At 44.4% G+C, this 22,443-nt stretch overlaps 1 protein-coding gene across 1 annotated transcript in view; it reads right to left on the reverse strand.

Moving 5' to 3' along the window:
• Positions 1-22,443, reverse strand: part of LOC146831375 (chloride channel protein C-like) — a 497,244-nt gene that overhangs the window by 324,817 nt on the left and 149,984 nt on the right. Inside the window, exon 8 of the mRNA XM_085605651.1 lies at positions 16,882-16,979. Coding sequence (XP_085461777.1) covers positions 16,882-16,979 — 98 coding nt within the window. The remainder of the gene's footprint in view (positions 1-16,881; positions 16,980-22,443) is intronic.

Below are 22,443 nucleotides of genomic sequence, written 5' to 3' on the forward strand. Positions count from 1 at the left end.
ACTGTGAGGCTAAGAGAGCCTGCTCAGCTTCTGAAACTGCCCGAAGCCTGTGGGAGCAGTCAGCGCATGCACTAGAGCGCGCAGCTACTACTGTTTGCAGTGTGCTTTCTGTGACTGCTGAGACCATGGCATTATGCGTGACAATGCATTTCAGTGCGGTGATGCAGAGCACCACACTGAAATGCGTTAGCGTCACACCTGATGCGTGATACTTGGCAGGACCGATGAACTATTAGGCCAACCACGCTTTGAACAGTATCAAAACCAATCTCACATCAGCCTCAACCTTGTTAAGCCCACCCATACTCATCAAGCAAGGTACAGCTGGAGTCCTGTGTCACAGCAAGAATGGAACCCACATTGGCGAGTACCCATCAAACTTATGTCTTGCGGGGGGAAACAAAAACAAGCATTGGCAAAGCCAATAAGTCTCAACTTTGGGATCTATTTCTTTTTCCAGTTTTTAGCCATGCTGCACAGCATTCCTGATGCTATGCACCTTGGACAAAGTCGTTAAAAAAAGCCTTTGACACAGTTGCCCATGTAATTTTGAAGGCATGCGCAGCACACATGTGTGTGCCTACAAAATGACACAGCCCTTTTTTTATCTTTTTCATAACCAATCTAAGATGGATCGTAACTAAAAAGAAAAAAAAATGTTCAAAAGCATTTTTTGCTTTTATTTAGAGGCTGGAGGGAGCAAAGCAAAAAGCAACTTAATGGAGAGTTGGGGCATGACAAACCAATGGGGGAACGGGAGCTGTGGATGCTGAAGAAACACATGGAAGGGCTGGGGGGTGCTGATACAACATTGGAACCATAAGCAAAATGAGGTACGATGGACATATGTAGAAGCAAGATAGGAGTGGGTGGAAATGAAGCCAAAAGCAACACAGGTTTGGAGGACAGCAACACAGAGGACAGGGGAGAGAAGTACACAAATGAGACAGCTCGAAAACACATGACCTCACATGGAGTGCTTATCACAAAAGAAAGTAGTGCTGGAAAAGCAAGCAGTGGAAGAAGGGATGCCAGCCATTCAAAGAGGTGGTAAAGAGGTAATGCTCCATGAGAGGGTTCAAATACAAGACTGACAAGGAAAATTGTGTTCTTAAATTTCCCTCTTGAAATGTTGAGTGGCAGAGTTGTTAAATGACCTTGTATTAAAATAATTCAGGAGTCATTATTGGAGATTTCATCAGAACTGTGAATTTGTAGTAGTGCCAAGGTGCACAAATAATGTTTCTTATAGCCCTACTTTTCATTTAAAAATATTAACAACTAAACAAAAACAACTAAAAGTGGTGGGCTAGAATTTTTTTTTTTTTAAACACTTTATTAAGTTTTCATGAGAAGGAGCATTGGGTTACAAATTGCATTTATCACATTAACCATATAGGCGGTAGGGGAGAAAATGCAGGTGATAGAAGTCAAACCTGTGACTAAATGTTGTAAGTATAGAATTGCAGCCATATATCACCTCTGGATCCCCAGAGGCCCAGCAACCTGGTACATTGTAATGTATAATATACCCATCTCTCAGTATATCGTACTCATTGGGGGGGCAGAGCCCGTCAAACATTCCCACAACCCCTGAAACTCCCAAGTGGTGGGCTAGAATTAATCCCAGCCACTGGTATTAGCTCAGGACTGCATTTCAGTCCTTTGTTTTTTGATCAATGTAAGCTGGAGTCCTGTGTCACAGCGAGCATGGAACCCACATTGGCATGCACCTGTGACACTTACCTCGTTTTGCTGAGAAAAACAAAAACAAACATTGGGAAAGCCAATAGGACTCACCTTTGCAAACTATTAGTCAATGGTTAGACATGATGCACAGCATTTCTGATTTTTAAGTTGCCATTGACACGGCTGCCTATGGCCGGAGGGACACAGAAACAACAGGGGTCACATAAGCAAGACAGGGGTGGATGGGAATATGCAGAAGCAAGACAGGTGAGGTTAGAAAGGGCAGCAGAAGCAACACTGGGTTTGGGGAAAGCAAGACGGAGGATGGGGGAGCGAAGTACACAACCGAGAATGTGCAAAAACACATGCAATCTCATATAGTGCTAAACACAAAAGAAGAAAATAGTGCTTGAAAAGAAAGCAGTGTGTAGGATCAAGTCCACACAGGTAGAGGTGGTTCAGAGAGGTTTATTCAAGATAGTTGTAAGATCACAAGAAGATCAGAGCGAGACCCCACCAGGAGCAGCCAGCATGCTGCTCAGCCCAGCCAACTGTGGCTATTTGACTCCCAACATTCTGTAAGGTGACATCACATTAAGATTCCACAGAGAGGGCAAGCATAACATGGGAGTCAAGGTACAACATATCCCCCTTCTTAACGAAAAAACACAACGAGAGAACAAGAGTGAAGAACCGAGAAAGAGGAGACACAGAGGAAACAGAACCGTAAAACCATCGAATGAAGAACAACATGAGCTAAATCGAGAAGCACAGAATAAAGGATAACAAAAACATTGAAACCATCCTCCCTTCTATACCCAACAGGAAGCAAGAGAAATAACGACATGAGAAGAGGAGAAAAGGAAATGCAAAAGACTGCCCCAATGCACACCCACTGGCCAGAACAGGAATGAAACGAGGCTGAAAATGGAAAACTAACAGAACACAGGGCTACAGGCTGCGATGAACACAGAGTGAGGAAACACGACAGAAAAGCAGAGGAAAGCTCGGAATCCACAAGAGACACGAGAAGAAGACTTCAGAAGGAAAATAGAAATGAAGAAAGAAACAAAGAAGATGAGGAAAAGTAAGAGGGGATTCCTCATCGAAACACCATTATCCTTACAACACGACAAGATTGTAATACAAAGATAACAGTGCATATCTCACAAAAGAAAATTCAATATAAACAGTACATACCTAGCACTGAAAGCATTAAATGCACTCAAAAAGGGTCTAAAACGTAAGCTAAATATATAAACCTGAATGCATGAGTGGGAACCCATGACGAATCCCTTGGGATGGAGATGCATAACAGATTCAAAGGGACTGACACCCTCGCATAGAAAGGTTAAAAATTGTGCGCATGTGAAAAGGTGTATGGGTGTGAACCCGGCAACTAGACAGGCAAGCATAACATGGGAGTCAAGGTACAACACAGTGAAAGCAGAGATGCCAGCCAATCAAAGAGGTGGTAAAGAGGCAAAGCTCTATGGGAGGGGCAAACACAAGATTGACAAGCTGAGGCACAAACAAGAAGCAGGCAAATGAGAGTGACAGGAAAGGCAGCCAGTGGTAAGCAATGGGCAGAATCAAAGCCCCTCTACGTTCATGGTAAGCCACAATATGTCTCCCAACAGATAGATCATGTGCTGTCTAATAGGCTCCACCTAACAAGCGCTCAGCCATCACACTTAAATGCAGGCGAGCCAGCTGACTCAGGAGTTTGCTGAAGCTTTTCATACTTCATGTGCACCCCAGGATGTTGATGAAAAATAGGCATTGGTGTACAACGTGAGACTGTTAGTGTTACTAAAAATAATATATTTTATAGTTACCACTCTTGTTGCAACCCTAGGAAGGCTACCAGAGGTTGAATAAACATGTATGGTAGAGATGCTGTCCATGGCAAGTGTGGCACGGGACTCAGGGCTGGCATTTGCCTTGTTAGCACCCCACAGGAACTAAACTGGGTGCCAAGTTTGAAACCAAATTCTGGAGCCTCCGTCACCTTTTGAGGAAAAATATTCCACTAACCTTAATTACCTTTGTAAATACATATTTGATTTTACCTCCTGTTACTTTTTCTCATGCAGTTATAATGAGAGAAAAAAAATGCAAGAACCAGGATGCAGAGAGAAAACACAAAACGTAATAAATACCCAAACCAAATGTGTCTAAATGTTAGAGGTGTGACCTCCTTCTGGGACCAGGCAACTTCCCCCATGGACTCTGATTGAGCATGTTACATGTGGGAAAAGAAGCAGATTGCTGGCTAGGGACAGGTAGTTCTCTGCTCCCCAGGTTCTCCCCTGTCTCCCTTGTGGTTTGCTGATCACTCATGCCTGTTTGTGTGAACAGGTCAGACCATGGCCGATTCACTCAACGCTACGACTAACCTGTAAGCACACATCTCACCACACTCATCCCCCACTCTCCCTGACCCTCTCCCATCCACTTATTTCTTGTCAGCAACAGATGGGAGGAGAGGGGCTGAGGGAGAAGGCTTGATAAGAAAGGGGTGAAGAAGAAGAAAGGAGTGGACGAGGATATTGAGTATTGATGGCAGGGTGCTGCAGCTGGCAAAAATATCTAAGTACAGTTTTCACTGAAGGCAGATCAGTGGGCGAATACTGTGTGACCTGAACACAGAGAGGTCTGTGCTCCCTTCTGATCAGCGTATTAATGGACCCAGCTGACCCATTCTAAAGGCTCTGATGGGGATTGACATGCTTTTGTGGTTTGTGTGGGTACTGAATTGCCCTGAAGTGTGCTGTGCAGGTAAACGCACATGTGACTGTGCATGTAAATCTATTGGTTTGATGTCTCCAGCAGGCATTTTTCATGTGAAGTTCAATTTGAGGTGAGGCATTGGGTGAGGGCAGCCATTGCAAAGAAGAATGCTCCTTACCTACCATGAAGGTGGTGTGTGCATTGATCAATATACATCAAAATTAAATGATGTTTGAAATGATACGTTTCAGTCCTACAGGCCGAACTATGAGGTCCTTCGGTGTTAAAGCTCTTAAGTTCACTGCTTTGTTAAAAATGTGAATTTTACAAAGGACAGTAGTCAAATTCCACTACATGTAAAAGTCACTGTGCCCAGTGTTCTAATTTACATAAAATATCAACATGGGTGTCTGGCACACTTAAGAATGTTTGCATGCATTCCCAAAAATGTGGCACGTATCATATAGGACACTGCCAGTCAGTCCTGACTTTTTTTATCCAACAGAACTTTGCTTTCAGGGACTTGAAGTACATAGGTATGCATGTAAACGCCCAAGCATATAAACTGCTGTTGGATTAAAATAAAGAACTGCTTGAAGGATGAGGCCTCTCGGCAACCTTGCACACCAGCCCTTTTGCTGTTGTCCTTTCTGTGTACATATATTATCAGGGAGAATTGAAGTGCTATTGTCATGTGTTTCCTGCACGGCCCATTGTTGTTTTCCCTATGTTGGCCTAGTTGTGCACGTTGTATGCTGTGTTTCTTTTGCACACATTACTATAATGAACACGCTTGCTTTTGTGCCACATTGCATTTTCACACAGAACCTACATATGTTTTCGGGTTCTGTTCTTTTCCTGGGATTTAGTTTAAACACAATATACAAGGACAACCAACAATGCCCCTGGTTGTTCTATCTGGTCAGGCACTAGGACATAGACGTTTTAAGCGAATGCAGATGCAGTTTGTGAGCAAACATGACTTGTCATATAACTGAAGACAGGAGTTCTTAAAACAACACTCTGAGTGAAGGTCCTGAAACAAGATCCCTGCATCAGCTGAGAAGTAGAACATCCATCTATGAATGCTAAGGTATGGGGTGCGCCACTAATCCCGGAGATCTCTGATATGTAATCATTTAGCTTCAGTAGGAGGGGTGGGAGTGGTTTAGGCTAATCTGTGTTATAATATGACAGGGCTTTTTATGGTATATGGTTTGTTAGCCATGCTAACGATATTTTTGGTATGCCTTTGTTCTCTAATTGTGGCGCAAATACTGCGTCTTAGAGCACAATAGTTTAAATAAATATTATAAACCTCGTTTGTGTCTGCTGTTTATCTTACTGTCCTTCCTTCCACAGATACTAACCTTCGCCTGCTGTCATTCTGGATTTCCTGCTCCAACTTCAAACAGTCCGAGTCATCCTGGCTCCCGGCCTCTCTGCTATTGGGGCAGGCCTTCAAATTAATTTATTTAACTGTATTCTTGTTGTCTGAGAGGTAGTTATGGCCTCGCTGCTACCATACCCTGGTAAGGCATGCTACTGATAATTGTAAAACATTGCTTCCTGTTATACACAAGTATATGTAGTATAATGGTACTTTGTCTTATAGGATTACAGGGGCTACCAATCAATCCCTTCAAACCGAGTGTCCTTGCCATACCCCTTCAACACATGCTTCAGAGGCTAGCGGGCCTAGAAGCTTAAGAAATGTTTCTTTTCTCTCTATCCCCCTTCCTGTATTCCCCCTATGCAATCACTTCATATTGTGATGTTCATTCCATACCTTATTGGAGTGGAAGGGGAAAGAGTGGGGTTAGGACAGAAACATCAGTACAACCTCCTTATGGGCAGCCAAGTCGTACTGAAATTGTGGTCCACTGTGGGCACATTTGATGCTGGTGAAATAAGACTGATAGAGAATTTGAGGTATTAGCACAGCCATCAAAAATGGCAGCTGTTCTGTCTGCCAACTCTCATCTCCACAATCTTATTGAGAGGTGTGGGGTATTAGCACAGCCATCAAAAAATGGCAGCTGTTCTGTCTTCCAACTCTCATCTTCACAATCTTATTTATAGGTCAGAGAAGGGTGGTTTTCCTGATGGCACCCTCTTGGGGGAGCTGCTGCTGGTGAATCTGGCATTAGAAGGGCAATCCTGTTAAAGGCTACCCCACTTATAACATGTCCATTGGCTTTCCTCCTGCCTGAGTCGGCCTTGTGCACCAGGGCATCCCCCCGACAGAAGAAATGCACAAATGTCCCCCATGTGCTGGTGGGATATGTGGTTGCTTCACCAAAATAAACACCTGGCCTGAGAGGCCTGTCTTCAGGAAAAAACGCAGCTGACACACCACCACCATAACAAGGCAGGCCGGTCGTATCTGTCTTTTTTTATTATTGAAGCCAAAGCTGCTTTGGTTTTGCTTTGTTCGCCCTAAGTTGGCAGGGTATACCCAGACGTGGGACCCTTGCTCACTTTGCCACTGGATTCAAGCGAGCCTGGCTGATGACGGCTGATGACGGCTGATTAGCCAGAAACCAGTCCCAGGATGCTTGTTTCTGGTCCAGGGAAGACATGGCTTAGCAGTTCGGGCTGGACTGTTCCCATGAGGCACAGGGTCAGACTAATTTGCTTATGGCCATGTCTGAACTGGGGTGGCGGATTGAGCTAAAGAATGATGATGGATTAAACCCAGATCAGTTGACTGGGGGGTGAGTGCTTGCAATGTTCAAAACTCCATCCATCATCCCCTTTGGTTTTGCTTTGTTCGCCCTAAGTTGGCAGGGAATGCCCAGACGTGAGTACCTTGCTCACTTTGCCACTGGATTCAAGCTAGCCTGGCTGATAACGGCTGATTAGCCAGAAATCGGTCCCAGGATGCTTGTTTCCGGTCCAGGGAAGACATGGCTTGGCAGTTCGGGCTGGACTGTTCCCATGAGGCACAGGGTCAGACTGATTTGCATATGGCCATGTCTGAACTGGGGTGGCGGAGTGAGCTAAAGAATGATGATGGATTAAACACAGATCAGTTGACTGGGGTGAGTGCTTGCAATGTTCAAGACTCCGTCCATCATCCCCTTTGGTTTTGCTTTGTTCGCCCTAAGTTGGCACTGTATGCCCAGACGTGGGTCCCTTGCTCACTTTGCCACTGGATTCAAGCAAGCCTGGCTGAGTGACGGCTGATTAGCCAGAAACTGGTCCCAGGATGCTTGTTTCGGTCCAGGGAAGACATGGCTTGGCAGTTCGGGCTGGACTGTTCCCATGAGGCACAGGGTCAGACTGATTTGCATATGGCCATGTCTGAACTGGGATGGCACAGTGAGTTAAAGAATGATGATGGATTAAACCCACATCAGTTGACTGGGGGTCAGTGCTTGCAATGTTCAAAACTCCATCCATCATCCCCTTTGGTTTTGCTTTGTTCGCCCTAAGTTGGCAGGGAATGCCCAGACGTGAGTACCTTGCTCACTTTGCCACTGGATTCAAGCTAGCCTGGCTGATAACGGCTGATTAGCCAGAAATCGGTCCCAGGATGCTTGTTTCCGGTCCAGGGAAGACATGGCTTGGCAGTTCGGGCTGGACTGTTCCCATGAGGCACAGGGTCAGACTGATTTGCATATGGCCATGTCTGAACTGGGGTGGCGGAGTGAGCTAAAGAATGATGATGGATTAAACACAGATCAGTTGACTAGGGGTGAGTGCTTGCAATGTTCAAGACTCCGTCCATCATCCCCTTTGGTTTTGCTTTGTTCGCCCTAAGTTGGCACTGTATGCCCAGACGTGGGTCCCTTGCTCACTTTGCCACTGGATTCAAGCAAGCCTGGCTGAGTGACGGCTGATTAGCCAGAAACTGGTCCCAGGATGCTTGTTTCGGTCCAGGGAAGACATGGCTTGGCAGTTCGGGCTGGACTGTTCCCATGAGGCACAGGGTCAGACTGATTTGCATATGGCCATGTCTGAACTGGGGTGGCACAGTGAGTTAAAGAATGATGATGGATTAAACCCAGATCAGTTGACTGGGGGGTGAGTGCTTGCAATGTTCAACACTCCGTCCATCATCCCCTTTGGTTTTGAGCCAGCCATGTACACCAGGGCAGCCCCCCGACAGAGGAAATGCACAAATGCCCCCCATGTGCTGGTGGGATATGTGGTTGCTTCACCAAAACAAACACCTGGCCTGACAGCTGACACACCACCACCATAACAAGGTAGGCCGGTCGTATCTGTCTTTTTTTTATTATTGGCGCTGGGATGCCCCGTCGCTGGGGCAGCCATGCGCAATACAAATCCGGCTATAAATAAATAAAATAAATAAATTATTGAAGCCAAAGCTGCTTTAAGGGGAAAAAACACTGACTCAGCGGGAAAAATTGGCTTTATTCGGCAAAAAGTGTCCATGGGAGCTTAGCAGGTCATTTACTTTGACATGCCAGAACTATAGGGCTCGGGCAGAGGTGTTCAAAAAAACTTAAATATTCCTTTAAGTCCCAATGGATTTTTCTAGGGTAGCAAACCCATTGATATCTATTGGTCAGGTCCTGTTAGGGCAGGGCTCCTTCGAAAGGATATTTACAACTAGAGACATTATGTCCATGACATTCACTCCACCAAACATTTTTTTAAATTATGGTATCGTCTTTTTGTTACATTTGATCCTTATAGCCATACAGCTGATTCATTTAATTTTTTTTAAATGTATCTACATTTTGGTGTGCAGCATTTGATTTTCTGAACTATGTCCGTTAGCATTTTCTAAGTGACCCATATTACATCTAAGACAGACAAAGAAGCCTTGTGCTTGGTCTGCCCCCACAATATGGGTCATCAGTAACTTTTAAGAAGCTTGAGAAAACGTTTTGAGCCTGTGTTGGGACCAACTTCTGATTAAAGAAAGTGGCTCAAACGTATGTGCTTGACAGACTTCAATGTCATTTTGGATGCACATATATTTTTTACATACATTGCATGTGATATTATTCAGGGGCTGCCTATTTGAAGAAGGAGATCTATTCTGCTTCATATTCTGCTTCATAACCCCAGGCCGTAAAGGGGCATTCAGGAAGGTGATCATAACCTATATCTTGTACAATGAATGAAATAGATAAATTCCAAGCAATGTAATAATTGATACTAAGGGCCTGATTATAAGTCTGGTGGTCCATGGACCGCCAGACTTGTGGGGGTGCGGTGGTTGCGGTTTTCTAACTGCCCTATTACGATTTGTGCTGTCGGACCGCCATTGCCCCGCTGCAGCCTCAAGGGAACCGTTGTTGCCTGGCATTGTTGCGGCAGTCATGAGACCGCAGTATGCTAGGCGGGACCACCCCGGTCACGCCAAGCAAATTGCAAGTTATCTCTCCTCCATGAAACTGTTGTGGAGAGGAAATACAGGGCCTCAGCACCATGGGGTGCATGAAGGGGGTATGCCCCCCCCCTGAGTGCATACACCCCAGTTGCTGCACGGCATGGACTTTACAGTCCATGCTGTGCAGGAACTCTTTGTGGTGTTCCCATTGCGGTGCCCATTTTCAGGGCACCGCCGAGGGATCGTAAAAAAAAAAGCCCATCAGACACGAGAAACACTCAGAATCTGGCGAGCGGCCCGACCATGGGTTTGGCAGTGGGGCGGACCCGGTGACGCACTGCCAAACTCGTAATCAGGCCCCAAGTTGTATTTTCTAATAAGGTTTATTTTAATATATGCAATATTTGCAGAGATGTCAGCATGTTTTTTGAGGGGCCCAGTCTATCAAACTGAATTGAGGCTCTTCATAGGACTCGTACCTGTTTCCTAATTTTTTTTTAATATCCTGTAGTAGGGAATGAGAAAACATGGCAGATCGAGCATCTCGCACCATCTGGCAGTAATATTCGTGTTAGCTGACTGGTCGTTAACGCATATGGCAGCTTTATTTCTAAATCTATAAATAAACATCTTGCACATGAGCGTGGGGTCTTCTGAAGATCGTGCCTGGAAAATAATGCCCCCTCTGTGCTCCTCTTCTGATGGACCTAAGTATTTGATGTACTTCAGACCCATCTCAAGGGCAGCAGAGCGCTTTACACTGAACGTTTTCATGAATTATGGTTGCTACCGTGGAGTGAAGGAAGATATCTTTTTCTAGTCCTCTTTTGAAATTCACACAAAACAACTTTGGAATTCACACAAAACAAGTTATTTAGTGTCATTCACCCCAGTCTGCATACTGCAAATCTATATGGTGGAGAAATAAGAGACAACGATCTGAGACGTGAGCCCTTCATACGCAATGGGCTTTTGTGTCAAAGAGAGCTGAGCATGATGCAAAGAGATCATAATATTGAAATAATGTTTTGTTTAAAAGTAATCTGATGGATATTTAATCCACCCCTTCTCAAGCCGTCCCCAGCGGCGGTTCCTCCGCTAAGGCAGAGGAGAGTTGCCCCACTGCTCTGCAAGCAGTGTAAAAAGGAAAACGAAAATGATAATAACTAACGTTATTATTTTCATTTTCCTTCCTGCTTGGGTGCGGGCGGGTAGGGCTGGGCTGGTTAGTGCCGGGGGCGGCGAAAGGAGAGTTAAACACACTCTCTAAGTGCACATAACTGCTTGGCCCCTCTTGGCCCGGTCAAACAGTCATGCGCACATTGCATCTTTCCCACGAGGCTACATTACATAGTCTGGTGGGGAACATGCCCAGCCTCCAAGCCCCTGTCTGAGCTCCGAACCATGACACTCAGACCAATTACAAGGCTGTTGTAAGTCAACGTTGTGATTTGACATGGGATTCTGGGAGGCTGTGTGCTTCCTGTTACTGTGTCACAAAACGATGGAGGAGAGGCGGCGGCACCCGGCGGCACCGAGTTAAGTCCATATTTTTTGTATTACCCCTCTGCTTCCCCCGCCCCTCCACCCCTCTGCTCGCCCCTCCACCCGTGCTCAGTAGAAGCCGATACTGGCCTTCCCCATTTACGCACCCTTCATCTGTATTGAATCACTATTGCTCGGAATCCCGTCCTGTCTACAGTGATCCAGCAAGGAAACATTGTTCTAAAATTTCACTCCAGCGCAGGCAAGGATTGTACCCCACTATGGGGCATATTTATCATTCAATTGCTTCGCCATTCCGCCACACAAGGGAGCATAAGTACTAAATTAGATTTGTCAAGTCATACAAGACCACCTTGCTAGGCACTGAGATTGATAAATCTAGAGAAAATCGAGGCGTTGAATTACTCTGTCCCCGGGTGGCGTTCCAAGGGTGGAGCATGTGTATTCCCACACATCCACCTATTGATGTTGGCTCATTCAAATATTTACCATTACTGTTAGACCAGGGAATGTGTCAAAATGCTTCACCTTCCCAGGTGATGCATAACAAGGAGAAATATATTTATATCTATGCCTCAGAGGATAGTTTTTGTGCAGGAAGGTATCCCTTCCTGCACAAAAACAATCCTGCTTACAAGGCAGGCACCCTTGCATCACTCTGCCAGGGGGCCTGCGTTGGCACAAGGCAGCACATTGTATGTCAGCACAAGGAAAAGACAGGAATACACTGTATTATGTTTAATATGGCACATTCCATTCCCATGGGCTGGTTCAGTTTCCTTCACCTCGAAGGTGACGTCCTTCATCCGGGCGGGTGGGAAGGCGATGCGGGTGGGTGACATTGGATGACCTTGAACTCAGCATGGCAGTCTCCTTTTGATGGTGGGCTTGGTATGACTGATATCTATGCTAATATCTCGCTGAACATCTGGTGCCCATAAATCAATGATTCATAGAGGGTTGGGACGATCCTGCTTACTGTCTGGAACTTCACTTGCTGGGGTTCGAGGGGCTTCTCAACTTGCTCTACAGTGGCCGGGTGCCCCTAACAGTACCTTCCTACACTCAAATGGCGGCGGTGCTCTGCTGGCTGATTACTTTATGCCTAACCCAGTGGGAGCGCAGCCTAACAGATCTGACTCCTCTATGGCAGGATACTGGGCTTCAGCAGGTTTCGAGTCTTGAGTATTTTGCTCTATGGGACCAGATCGGAATTACATACCTAGGGTATATTCACCAATGAGGGACCCTGATGCCATTTCAGGAATGAAGGGATCAATCCGCCCTATCAGAATATGCAATTCTTTCGATTCCTACAACTGCATCATGCCTTGTGAGTTCACCTCCCTCTAGATACCCAAATCCCCGATTATAATCCACTCAAGGGAAAACCTTTTATGGGGCACCTAGGTATGGGAGCCATATCTGCAATTTATCCTTTATTGATTAATAACGCACTAGGGCCCGTATTACAGATAGGGCACACTTTCCATGTTTGCGCCATGGTGCACCTTAAATCAGGTGTGCCAGGTGCAAAGATGGAAAGTGTGCCCTATCAGGAAGAATGCACTTCCCTCAGGGCAGCTGCAAACTAGTGCTGCCCCTAGGGCAGTGCATGGAAGAGAAATATAGAGCAGCTGTTTAAAAGCTACTTTGTGTTTCTCTGTGCAGGAGGCAACTCACCTACGTTTTTAAAAGGGATTAGAGATCCCGTTGCAGGCACTTGTAGTGAGTGACTGCACCCGCCTGCAAGGGGATGTCTGGGGGGTCCATGGGACCCTATTTTCTAATCCCTTTAGTGGGCTGCATTTAGAAGGCGCCTTCTAAAGGTATGTTTGCCTATGCGCCCATGTTGGTAATATGGCGCTGGCACAGGGGCAAAGTGATTCCCTTATTTGCATAGGGCAACGCCCCCATTCTAATGAGGGAAGGCCCTCTAATAACAGTGTTGGTGCTGTATGTGCACCAGCGCTTTCTGTGTTACAAAAGGGGCCGTACAAGCATCTGTGGTCCATTCTGTTATACCATAGTGACATGGGGGCTCATAGAGCAGGAGTAAATCGCAGTTGCACCCCCAGAGCTCTTGTGTAATACGACCCCAGATGGTTTCCCTTCTCTCCAGTGGAAGTGGGAGGGTTGGGTGGGTGAGCTGGATAACGACAACTGGAGGAAGGCATGTTGGCTCCACAAGAGTTAGTGATATCATCGCGTTTGTGAATGATCCAAATACATTATCCTTATGTAATCTATCTGTCCCCACATCACATACGACAGATGGGCCGATCGACCCAGTCTGTATGGGTGCACTGTTCTTTCCCTAATGCAGATCTCTAACAGGTGGCTTGAGACTGCTAGGCACTAAGCTCCTTTTGGGACAGGGCGAGTCTCGAGATTTCTGCTGTATTGGGTCGCTCAATTGACTTGGCGCACCGGGTGGCACTGTTGCGCCTTTTGGAGGAACTGGGAGGCCCACGCTCCAAAAGAATCTTCATAGGGGTGGCCCGCTTGGTTGCAAAAATGGAAATCACTCGCCAGTGAAAGCAGCCTTCACCCCCCTCGCTCCTGATATGGTGAAGAGTGATTGACTGGTGTGCACATAAGGAGAAGCCAATATACAAGGCACGGGGATGTCCCCAAAATCATGACAAAATATGGGGGAGGTGGACATATCTTGGGAAACCGCCATAGTGAAATGTTGTTTGAGATGGCTGTTCAGTTCGATATTGTACTCAAGGGCTACTGTGGTAATTGCAATTGTATCGCAGTGGATGATACTTACTTGTACTGTTAAACATTAACATAATACAATTTGGTTATCAAAAAATACGGTGCATTCCTGCCCTTTCACATAGCGCTGCACGGTGGCTTGCTGCGTGATTTCTTGATAAATGTGCCCCTATGTTCCTTTCAAATTCCAATAAGTACATGGAGAAGACAGAAGAACACAGAGACCTTGACTTTCCCATTCAGATGCAGCATATTTTAATGAAAACTAATAGGATGACCGTACACTATTCACTACCCAATTTCCATGTAAATTACCTGCAAAGAGATGCTTTACTACAGTATTAACCAGACCACGTACCTCAGGGATGTAATGACCTGTAGGCTTCTGGGCATTCTCACTGCAATTTGATTTCACTGTGTTTTTTTTAAATATACACAAATGATTTGCCCAGGAAGTGGCAGTAATCTAAGGAGACCACAGTGGTAGCAGGTAGAATGGGATGTTTTACATGACATAGAAAAAAATGTGGTTGGATGTCTTCAGTGATAGTTTTCTTAACAACATATCTTCATCAGCATAGAAATATGAAACTACAGTGTAAGTCTGGAGTCCGGAATGCAGTGCTTAATTTGTGCCAGTGTTTGTCTGTGCTCAGCACAGACACATTTCATACCACCGGGTCATCTTTATATTCCACCACATGACGGAGCTGTTTGTCTATTTTTAAACACAGCACATCAGCAGCATGTTTAACAATTCAATATTCATTAAGCAAATAATATCATCGCTTCCAGGCCATTCTTACAACTTTGGGTGAGCTGAATTATTGATAAGTGTCATATTTGTTGGAGTGTGATGTTCAGTAGCTGGCGTCAGTGCTGGAATTTTGCATCGCCGGCATTAACAGTGGGTGGCGAAAGTTGCAGTGTCCATCAGAAAAATATCTTCAGGGATGTAATGACCTGTAGGCTTCTGGGCATTCTCACTGCAATTTGATTTCACTGTGTTTTTTTTAAATATACACAAATGATTTGCCCAGGAAGTGGCAGTAATCTAAGGAGACCACAGTGGTAGCAGGTAGAATGGGATGTTTTACATGACATAGAAAAAAATGTGGTTGGATGTCTTCAGTGATAGTTTTCTTAACAACATATCTTCATCAGCATAGAAATATGAAACTACAGTGTAAGTCTGGAGTCCGGAATGCAGTGCTTAATTTGTGCCAGTGTTTGTCTGTGCTCAGCACAGACACATTTCATACCACCGGGTCATCTTTATATTCCACCACATGACGGAGCTGTTTGTCTATTTTTAAACACAGCACATCAGCAGCATGTTTAACAATTCAATATTCATTAAGCAAATAATATCATCGCTTCCAGGCCATTCTTACAACTTTGGGTGAGCTGAATTATTGATAAGTGTCATATTTGTTGGAGTGTGATGTTCAGTAGCTGGCGTCAGTGCTGGAATTTTGCATCGCCGGCATTAACAGTGGGTGGCGAAAGTTGCAGTGTCCATCAGAAAAATATCTTCTTTTTTTTTTTTTTTACAAATCAAGCACTGCAAGAATCATACCCAGATACAGAAAAGAAGTAAGTCGAGCAAGAGTACTACATGATGGAGTAGGTCAAACACACCCAAATCCCTAGTCAGTTTTTTTAACAACTAGACTGTTGTTCCTTCTCACCCAATACAATCTGACAAATGTCAATGCAAAATACTATATACAGAGTAAACATAGAATCTTAGTTGCACTCTGACTCCATGTGCAACCCACTGTACTCAAGGGTAAGGTAAAGTGTTTTAAAAAAGTCAGGAATGTTTCCATGATGCTAGCTGTGGCTAAAATGGGCATGGAAGAAATACTTCCTCCAATTATTTCACTACAGCTTTATCACCCGCACTACAGTTTGAATATAGAAACAAGAATACTATAGAATATGAAACATTAAAAAAAATAAAAATAAAAAAAATGAATTTGGTTTTAAGAAACCTGGTCCCAGATTTACAAAAACCTGTGCCATGTGTACGTCTGATTTAGGCAACAATGTGAAAAGTGGGAATTCGCTAAACACATGGTAGAAATGCATTCAGAGTTATGACTACAGAAATGCGCAAATAATTTAGAAATGTTATTTGCTGCACCAACTTCACATACTTCATTGAGTCTTTCAAGTATTAAGAAAAAAATGTAGGTGAAAAACCCGCAATCAGTAGGTCTTGCTTCAGACAAAACCTGTTGTGCCTACTTTAGGCACGACTACTCTCCCACAAAAAAACTTAACTTTTGAGGGATTTGTTAGTGTAATTCCCTGACTGTGTCTGCTTGTTATCTATCAATGTATATTGGCATGATGAATCTGCTTGGTAACAATCAGTGTCTAATAACATGAGATTTGAGTAAAGATTTTTTTTTTTTTTTAAATACAGTGTCCATTGTCTGGGCAAATGATGGCTAAAGTAACTTCCTATGATGTAATTGAGTGGGTCAAAGGAAGTGAAATGTCACGTCCTCTGATATCCTTCAGGTCAATCAGTGTGTGATGTGACGTCTTCCACTTCTGTGAGTCTGGTAGCGCCATTGGCGAAAATCCTCCAGATTATGAGGCTGGCCGCCAACATGTGCACTGAGCAGTCAGCCGCCTCTACAAGATGCAAAAGCCACTTTGTGAACAAAGGACTTTCACATCTGGCCACAGCTGGGCACATTTCCACAAAGCATTTTTGTGCTTGGGAACTGGATGCATCCTAATGAATCTGTTGCATATGTTTTGCACACTTTCGGCCCAATCATTCGTTTAGAAATGGAAGACAGGGGGCAGAGATGAGATAGATTCCTTCCTAGGGGTATTGATCAGGCTTAACTGCAACAATATGTGGACATACAGAAAAATACATTTTTACGACTTACAGTTCAGGCTGAGTTTCAAATTGTAGATCGGTTTCATTCATGACTGGAGTACAAGGGAAGAAATACGGAAGGTATACAGTAATAGTGAGGGTTACCACCTGCGCATGTAAAAAAAAACATGAAAGTTGGGTAAATAAACACAACAATGAAAGTACAGGATCTTATCTGTCTTCCTAGCACACACAAACTGCAGCATACACTAAGAAATGATGTAGGACAACATTTCAAGTAAAATTTGAATGGGTGGAAAATGAAAACCTCTAAATCAATGGGGGGGGGGGGGGGGGGGGGAGGTAGACGTTTTTTTGTCATAACTCCACTTCCAATGCTGCACAAAACAACCAAACTGAAAGGAAGCCCACCCTCATCTCTGTTGATATCTCTGTACCCTGCTACAAAAGACATAAAGAGGGATATTTACAAGAAAATGCCAAAGCGCAGTGTTATGCCAACATTGGCAACACTGCGCGCAGCCATTTTAAAAATGCAGGATGCACCGGATTTACAAAAATAAGGCCCACCCTTGCATTTTCCCCGAGCACTGGTGCTAAAAGAGCTGCCTAGGGTCAGTGCAGGCACCCTTGTGCCATGTTGCAAGGGTGCCTGTGCTTCAGGGGCAATTGTTTATGTGCAGGAAAGGACTTAACGCCACCTTGTAATTATGGGCAATGGCGCAACGCCACCGGAGCATCAGAAAAAGTGAAGCTCCGGTGGCATTAGGGGCTTGTAAATATGCCCCTTAGTCTTTTTCAAATCACTCACACTCATCAAGATTTAGTCGCATGCTTCATCATTGAGCCCACATCTGGGCGGGCTCAACCTTGAGAGTCAAGGGAGCGCGATTAGATCTTGATTCAAGTGAAAATGAACCGAAAAATTTACTTACCCCTAAGGGATATTACAATGACTGAATATTCATTTATTTCGGGGTACACTGGAAAGAGTAAAAAGAGGTCAGATGCTGTTGGAGATCATGAGTTTCTCCTGCATCTATGGGTGTACATTCTTCAGCCTGTTTGTTCATGGCCATACAGGTCATGCGGCTTTCATCAGCGCCAGTGAAAGATCCCTAATTCTTCTATTCTCAAGGTTGTGTGCAGCATTCGGGTATAACATTCACTGTGGCATACCCGCATTCATACATGCCACACAAACTGATCTGAAATTGTCAGGTCAGTATCTGTGGGTGCAAAAGAGATCACCGTTATTTATGGATACGTTTTAATATCACATGCCGCGTGCCCCTCTCTGATGCACTGCACACTTCTTATTCACGGTGTCATCAGACAAACCATCTGCCATACACTAAACACCATCACCAACTTACATTACGGTAAAACACTCAGATTGTTTCTGTAGGCGTGGGCCATTAATATTGCAATCCATGCAAATTAGTAATGAACTCTGTATTTTTTCCCAAACTTGAAAGGTTATTTTGGGCCAGATGTATCAAAGGGTTTTACCCATTTTGTGTCTATTGAAACATGTGTTCGTACATATGGCCCTTTATTCCCATGGCTTTAAGTGGGATGAACAATTGGTAGGTCTCTCATAGGGGCGTGGCCGCTGTGATTAAGGGCATGGCTTAAAACAATTAAGCTAAAAATCTGTGCTTAGCATAGTGCGCTGCCCCACTGGTATTTTGCTGCTTCTGTCCATTCATCCAGATATATAACACAAGTAACATTACACCTGCAACAAGCCAGGACTATGGGCTTTGTCAATGGTTGTAAGTTGCATAAGATAAATAAAAAACAAATATGATTTCGGTGTGTATAATTTTGAAAATGGTTTAGCTCTTGTGGGCGAGGCTAGAGCAGCCGACCTTCAAGCTGAGAAAACAGGTTCGAGCCTGACTTCCTGTGATTCAAAAAAATATTATGCCTTTGTGCAATGTGACTTGGTGCTCATGAAAAGCGCTCCAAGTTTGGTTATATAAAACTGAAAAACGAGCCTCTTTGAGGTTACTTCAAAAGCAATGACTTTTTTTAGGTCTCGCCTGAGACAGCGCTTTAGCGCTGCCTGGCGAGACTTATAGTAAGCACTTTTGGAAGTGCAAACGAGTGCTTTCAGGCCGCCAACTACTGTGCATGTGAGCCGGGCGCGCGCACCATTTGGCAGCCTGAAAGCACTCGTAGTCTTTCACTTTCGCGGCCGCTCGGCCGCTTTGATGTTTGATCGCGATCTCGCGATCGCGATCACTTTCACTTTCACGGCCGTTGTGCAACTCTCCCCAAGTCAGGAACACCCCTGTTTTCTGTGCTTCACTTATCTTCTAAAAACAGACTGGACTTGTTACTTGTGTGGTTACACGGAATGTTTATTTAGTCCGTGACCATTATTTTCTTCAATTATTTTTGTCCTGCTGCAGACATGACTTACCCTTCAAGGCATTTAGGATGTGCGCGAGGCACCTTCAGTTAGAAAACGGCATCCGCTTAATTATTTTGTTATGCGCAGCTGCAGAAATTAACACAAATTCACTAAAGGCGCCTGTGACTCGAAGCCCATCTCTGTTCTGCCCATGGGCACCGCGCATTGTGTTTACAGCATGGCGCCTGCTTAAGGATTACAAACATGAACACCAGCTTTCACATTAACACGGGTGCCTGCTTTCTTTGCCACTGATACACAGAGCCGTTGGAGCTGGCCAATAGAGCACATCTCCGAATCCTGCAAGGGATCTACGATCCTCCATATAATACCAATTAGTCGCGGCCCTATCTACTCAAGTCTCCTCCCCCAGCAGACCCCTCCTTCACCGTGGTTTATTTCTGCGGCTTCACTGACTGTTAGACGGAAATGCAGCCTGTTTTGCAGATACCATGCGTTCGCTGGCCGTAGTGACAGGGAGGTAAACTTCGGTATTCGCCGCAGTTAGTGTTTGCCCAACCGTATCTGAAGCGCCAGAGTTGAGCAAGAGCAGCTTGGATTCGGTAAGTGCTGTTCGAGCATGCACGCCCTCACCAAGTGATTGTTTTAAAGGGTTTGAAGCATACTACAATAGTCTCCCTCAAAGAGAACAATGATGATTGTCAGTCATGTGGCCAGGAGACTCGCACCCAGTTATGCTACGTCATGAGCGTTTATAAACTGGTTTAAGTCTTTAAACATCAGATCCAAGGGACCCTATATATTCATAGTTAAGAAAGAAACAGTCCTAGACTCCTCCTAATTGAACTGCGGTGGGTAAATGTATTGTTAGGAGTAGCAGAAAACATAGGAAAGAAAAATATTTTAATAACTCCGGCGGCCATTCCTCAAAAGGTCACGGGAGATCTTTATAAAAATCAAAAGTCAGTCAACGCACACTTAAAAGACTGATTTTAGGGAGCCACTAGATAGGAGAGTGTCCCTGTGACTACTGTCAAAATATCCGCTCCGTCGTTGATCAGCGTATTGCACTGAAGTCAATATGACTGCTTCTGACCTATGTGTCCACCCCTGCAGCGTCCCTTCAGTCAACAGTCGGTCCCAGCATCAGTGGTGGCTGGTGATTTTTGAAAGTTGTGAGGCGTAATACCTGCCCGGCGCTCACCCCATTTTTTCAAAATTTGCCTCACTGACATTTACTCTCTCCCCCTCACTCACTGTAACTCACATTATCTCGCTTACTCGTTCTCATTTACTCACTTCCACTTATTGTTGCACACATACAAATGTACTCATACTCGTCTGTTCTCTTTTTCACTTAGAAACAATTAAACACACTCACCCTTTCTCACTCACTGAGTGCCCTGGTGCAACTGCACCTGCTGCAGCATAGATAGCTACACCCTGGACTCCCTTTCACTGCCTCTCACAATCTCCAATCACTCACTCCTAATGCACTCCACTTACTTCCTCATACTCACTGACTTATTGTTATACACCCAAACTTAGATTCTAACTCACTTTTACTCTGATTGACTCTTGCAACACACTCATGCGCACTCTCACTCAATCCCATTAATTTTCAATCACTCACAAACATATAAATGCATACATAAAAAGAGAAACATGTTATTTCAACTTAACTTGCTGCTTTTTCTAGCAGCTCATAGGCTCCATGGCAGCAGCAGAGCAGCAATCTGTTGCTGGACATTAGAATCAGCAAACCTTGATTCCAGATGAGAGCAGCAAGGGCATATTTAAAAAGAAACAAGCATTTGCAATGCAATAGGTCTCGCATTTGGAAAAAGTTTAAGCTATTGGCATTATTCATGACAATGCCTTTTTTATCTATTTTATAAAACAAAACACCTAAATAAATGCCATTATCATTTACAATGCCAATAGCTAGTGTTGCATTATTATTAGCAATGCCAACTGCTCACACTTTTATAATGCGAGACCTATTGCATTGCAAATGCTTGTTTCACCTTGAGTGTAAAAATGGAGATCCCGATAGGGACCCGTCTCGGCACCTGCTTAGAGCCCTGTTTATTCCCTTCTTTTTCCTTCTGTAAACCTTCAGCTAGTTCTCTGACTGGTTCCTTTATATGAAAACGATGTATGCCAGCCGCATGGTCTTGTCTACATTTTTTAGGTATATTATTTTTCTCTGCCAAACTTATTTTAGCAGCTTTCAAGACTTGGCAAATAATTACCGAATAGTCCTACCGTTCTCCTTTCTCCGTACATCATAAACTCGAATGGGGTATATATATTTAGTGTAGTTGCCATTTTGTTGTTGACACCGTGTTTTGTGAATTCTGATACTAAGCAGCACGCTGTTCTCTCTCGACCCACTAGAGGGGAGCAAACTCTTCGACAATCATAGAGCATCGGAAAACATGAACTAAAATGGTGCAATATGAGCAAATATAAACTATAAAGGTTTTACGATTAATAAATGAAATGTATTATCAAAGTTCAAAGGGATTTTACAATTTGAGCCCACACATGACTATCGCGTGTCGAAGTGGAGTTTCTCTAGCATTCCGTTTATTTTCTACACATTGGTTTCCGAAGAGTCGTCACAGACGATTCTTGTAACAATCCGTCAAATCTCGCATTGTTCAGTTAGTAAAAAAAAAAGCACATTCACAAGACCCCAGTTCCACCAACAACTTCGCCCCATTGCAGCTCTCCCCAGCACCACCAAGCTCCATTGAATCCCAAAATCCAAATCTCTTAGAAAGTAAGAAAGCAACAATATCTTTGATACTAACTAACAAGACTCCTGCTTCAAAAGGGTAAATCAAATATTATTGGGTGACCCCCCTAACATGCATTGGCATACCAGTGGGGCTCCTCCTCTATGGCGGAGGAGCGTCACCCCCTCTGCTTTTAAGCAGTGCAATGTAAAGAAAACATAAAATGATAATAACTTTTAAGTTATTATAATGTTATGTTTCTGTGTTGCTCTGCAGGCAGGTGGGTGGGCGGGGCTGCTCTGCTCTCAGAGCAGGGCAGGGGAAGAGTGGTTTGCCCACTCCTAAGTACACATGATTGTTTGCCCGGCCCTCTCGAGCTGCCCAAAGTCATGTGCACTTTCCCTGTTCTCAATGCAGGCTGCATTACAGACTGCGTGGAGAACATGCCCAGGCCCCCTTTTCCTGGCTGAGCGTCGAACCAGGA

Source organism: Triturus cristatus, chromosome 5_1, assembly GCF_964204655.1.
Source record: "Triturus cristatus chromosome 5_1, aTriCri1.1, whole genome shotgun sequence".
Classification (NCBI taxonomy): Eukaryota; Metazoa; Chordata; class Amphibia; order Caudata; family Salamandridae; genus Triturus; species Triturus cristatus.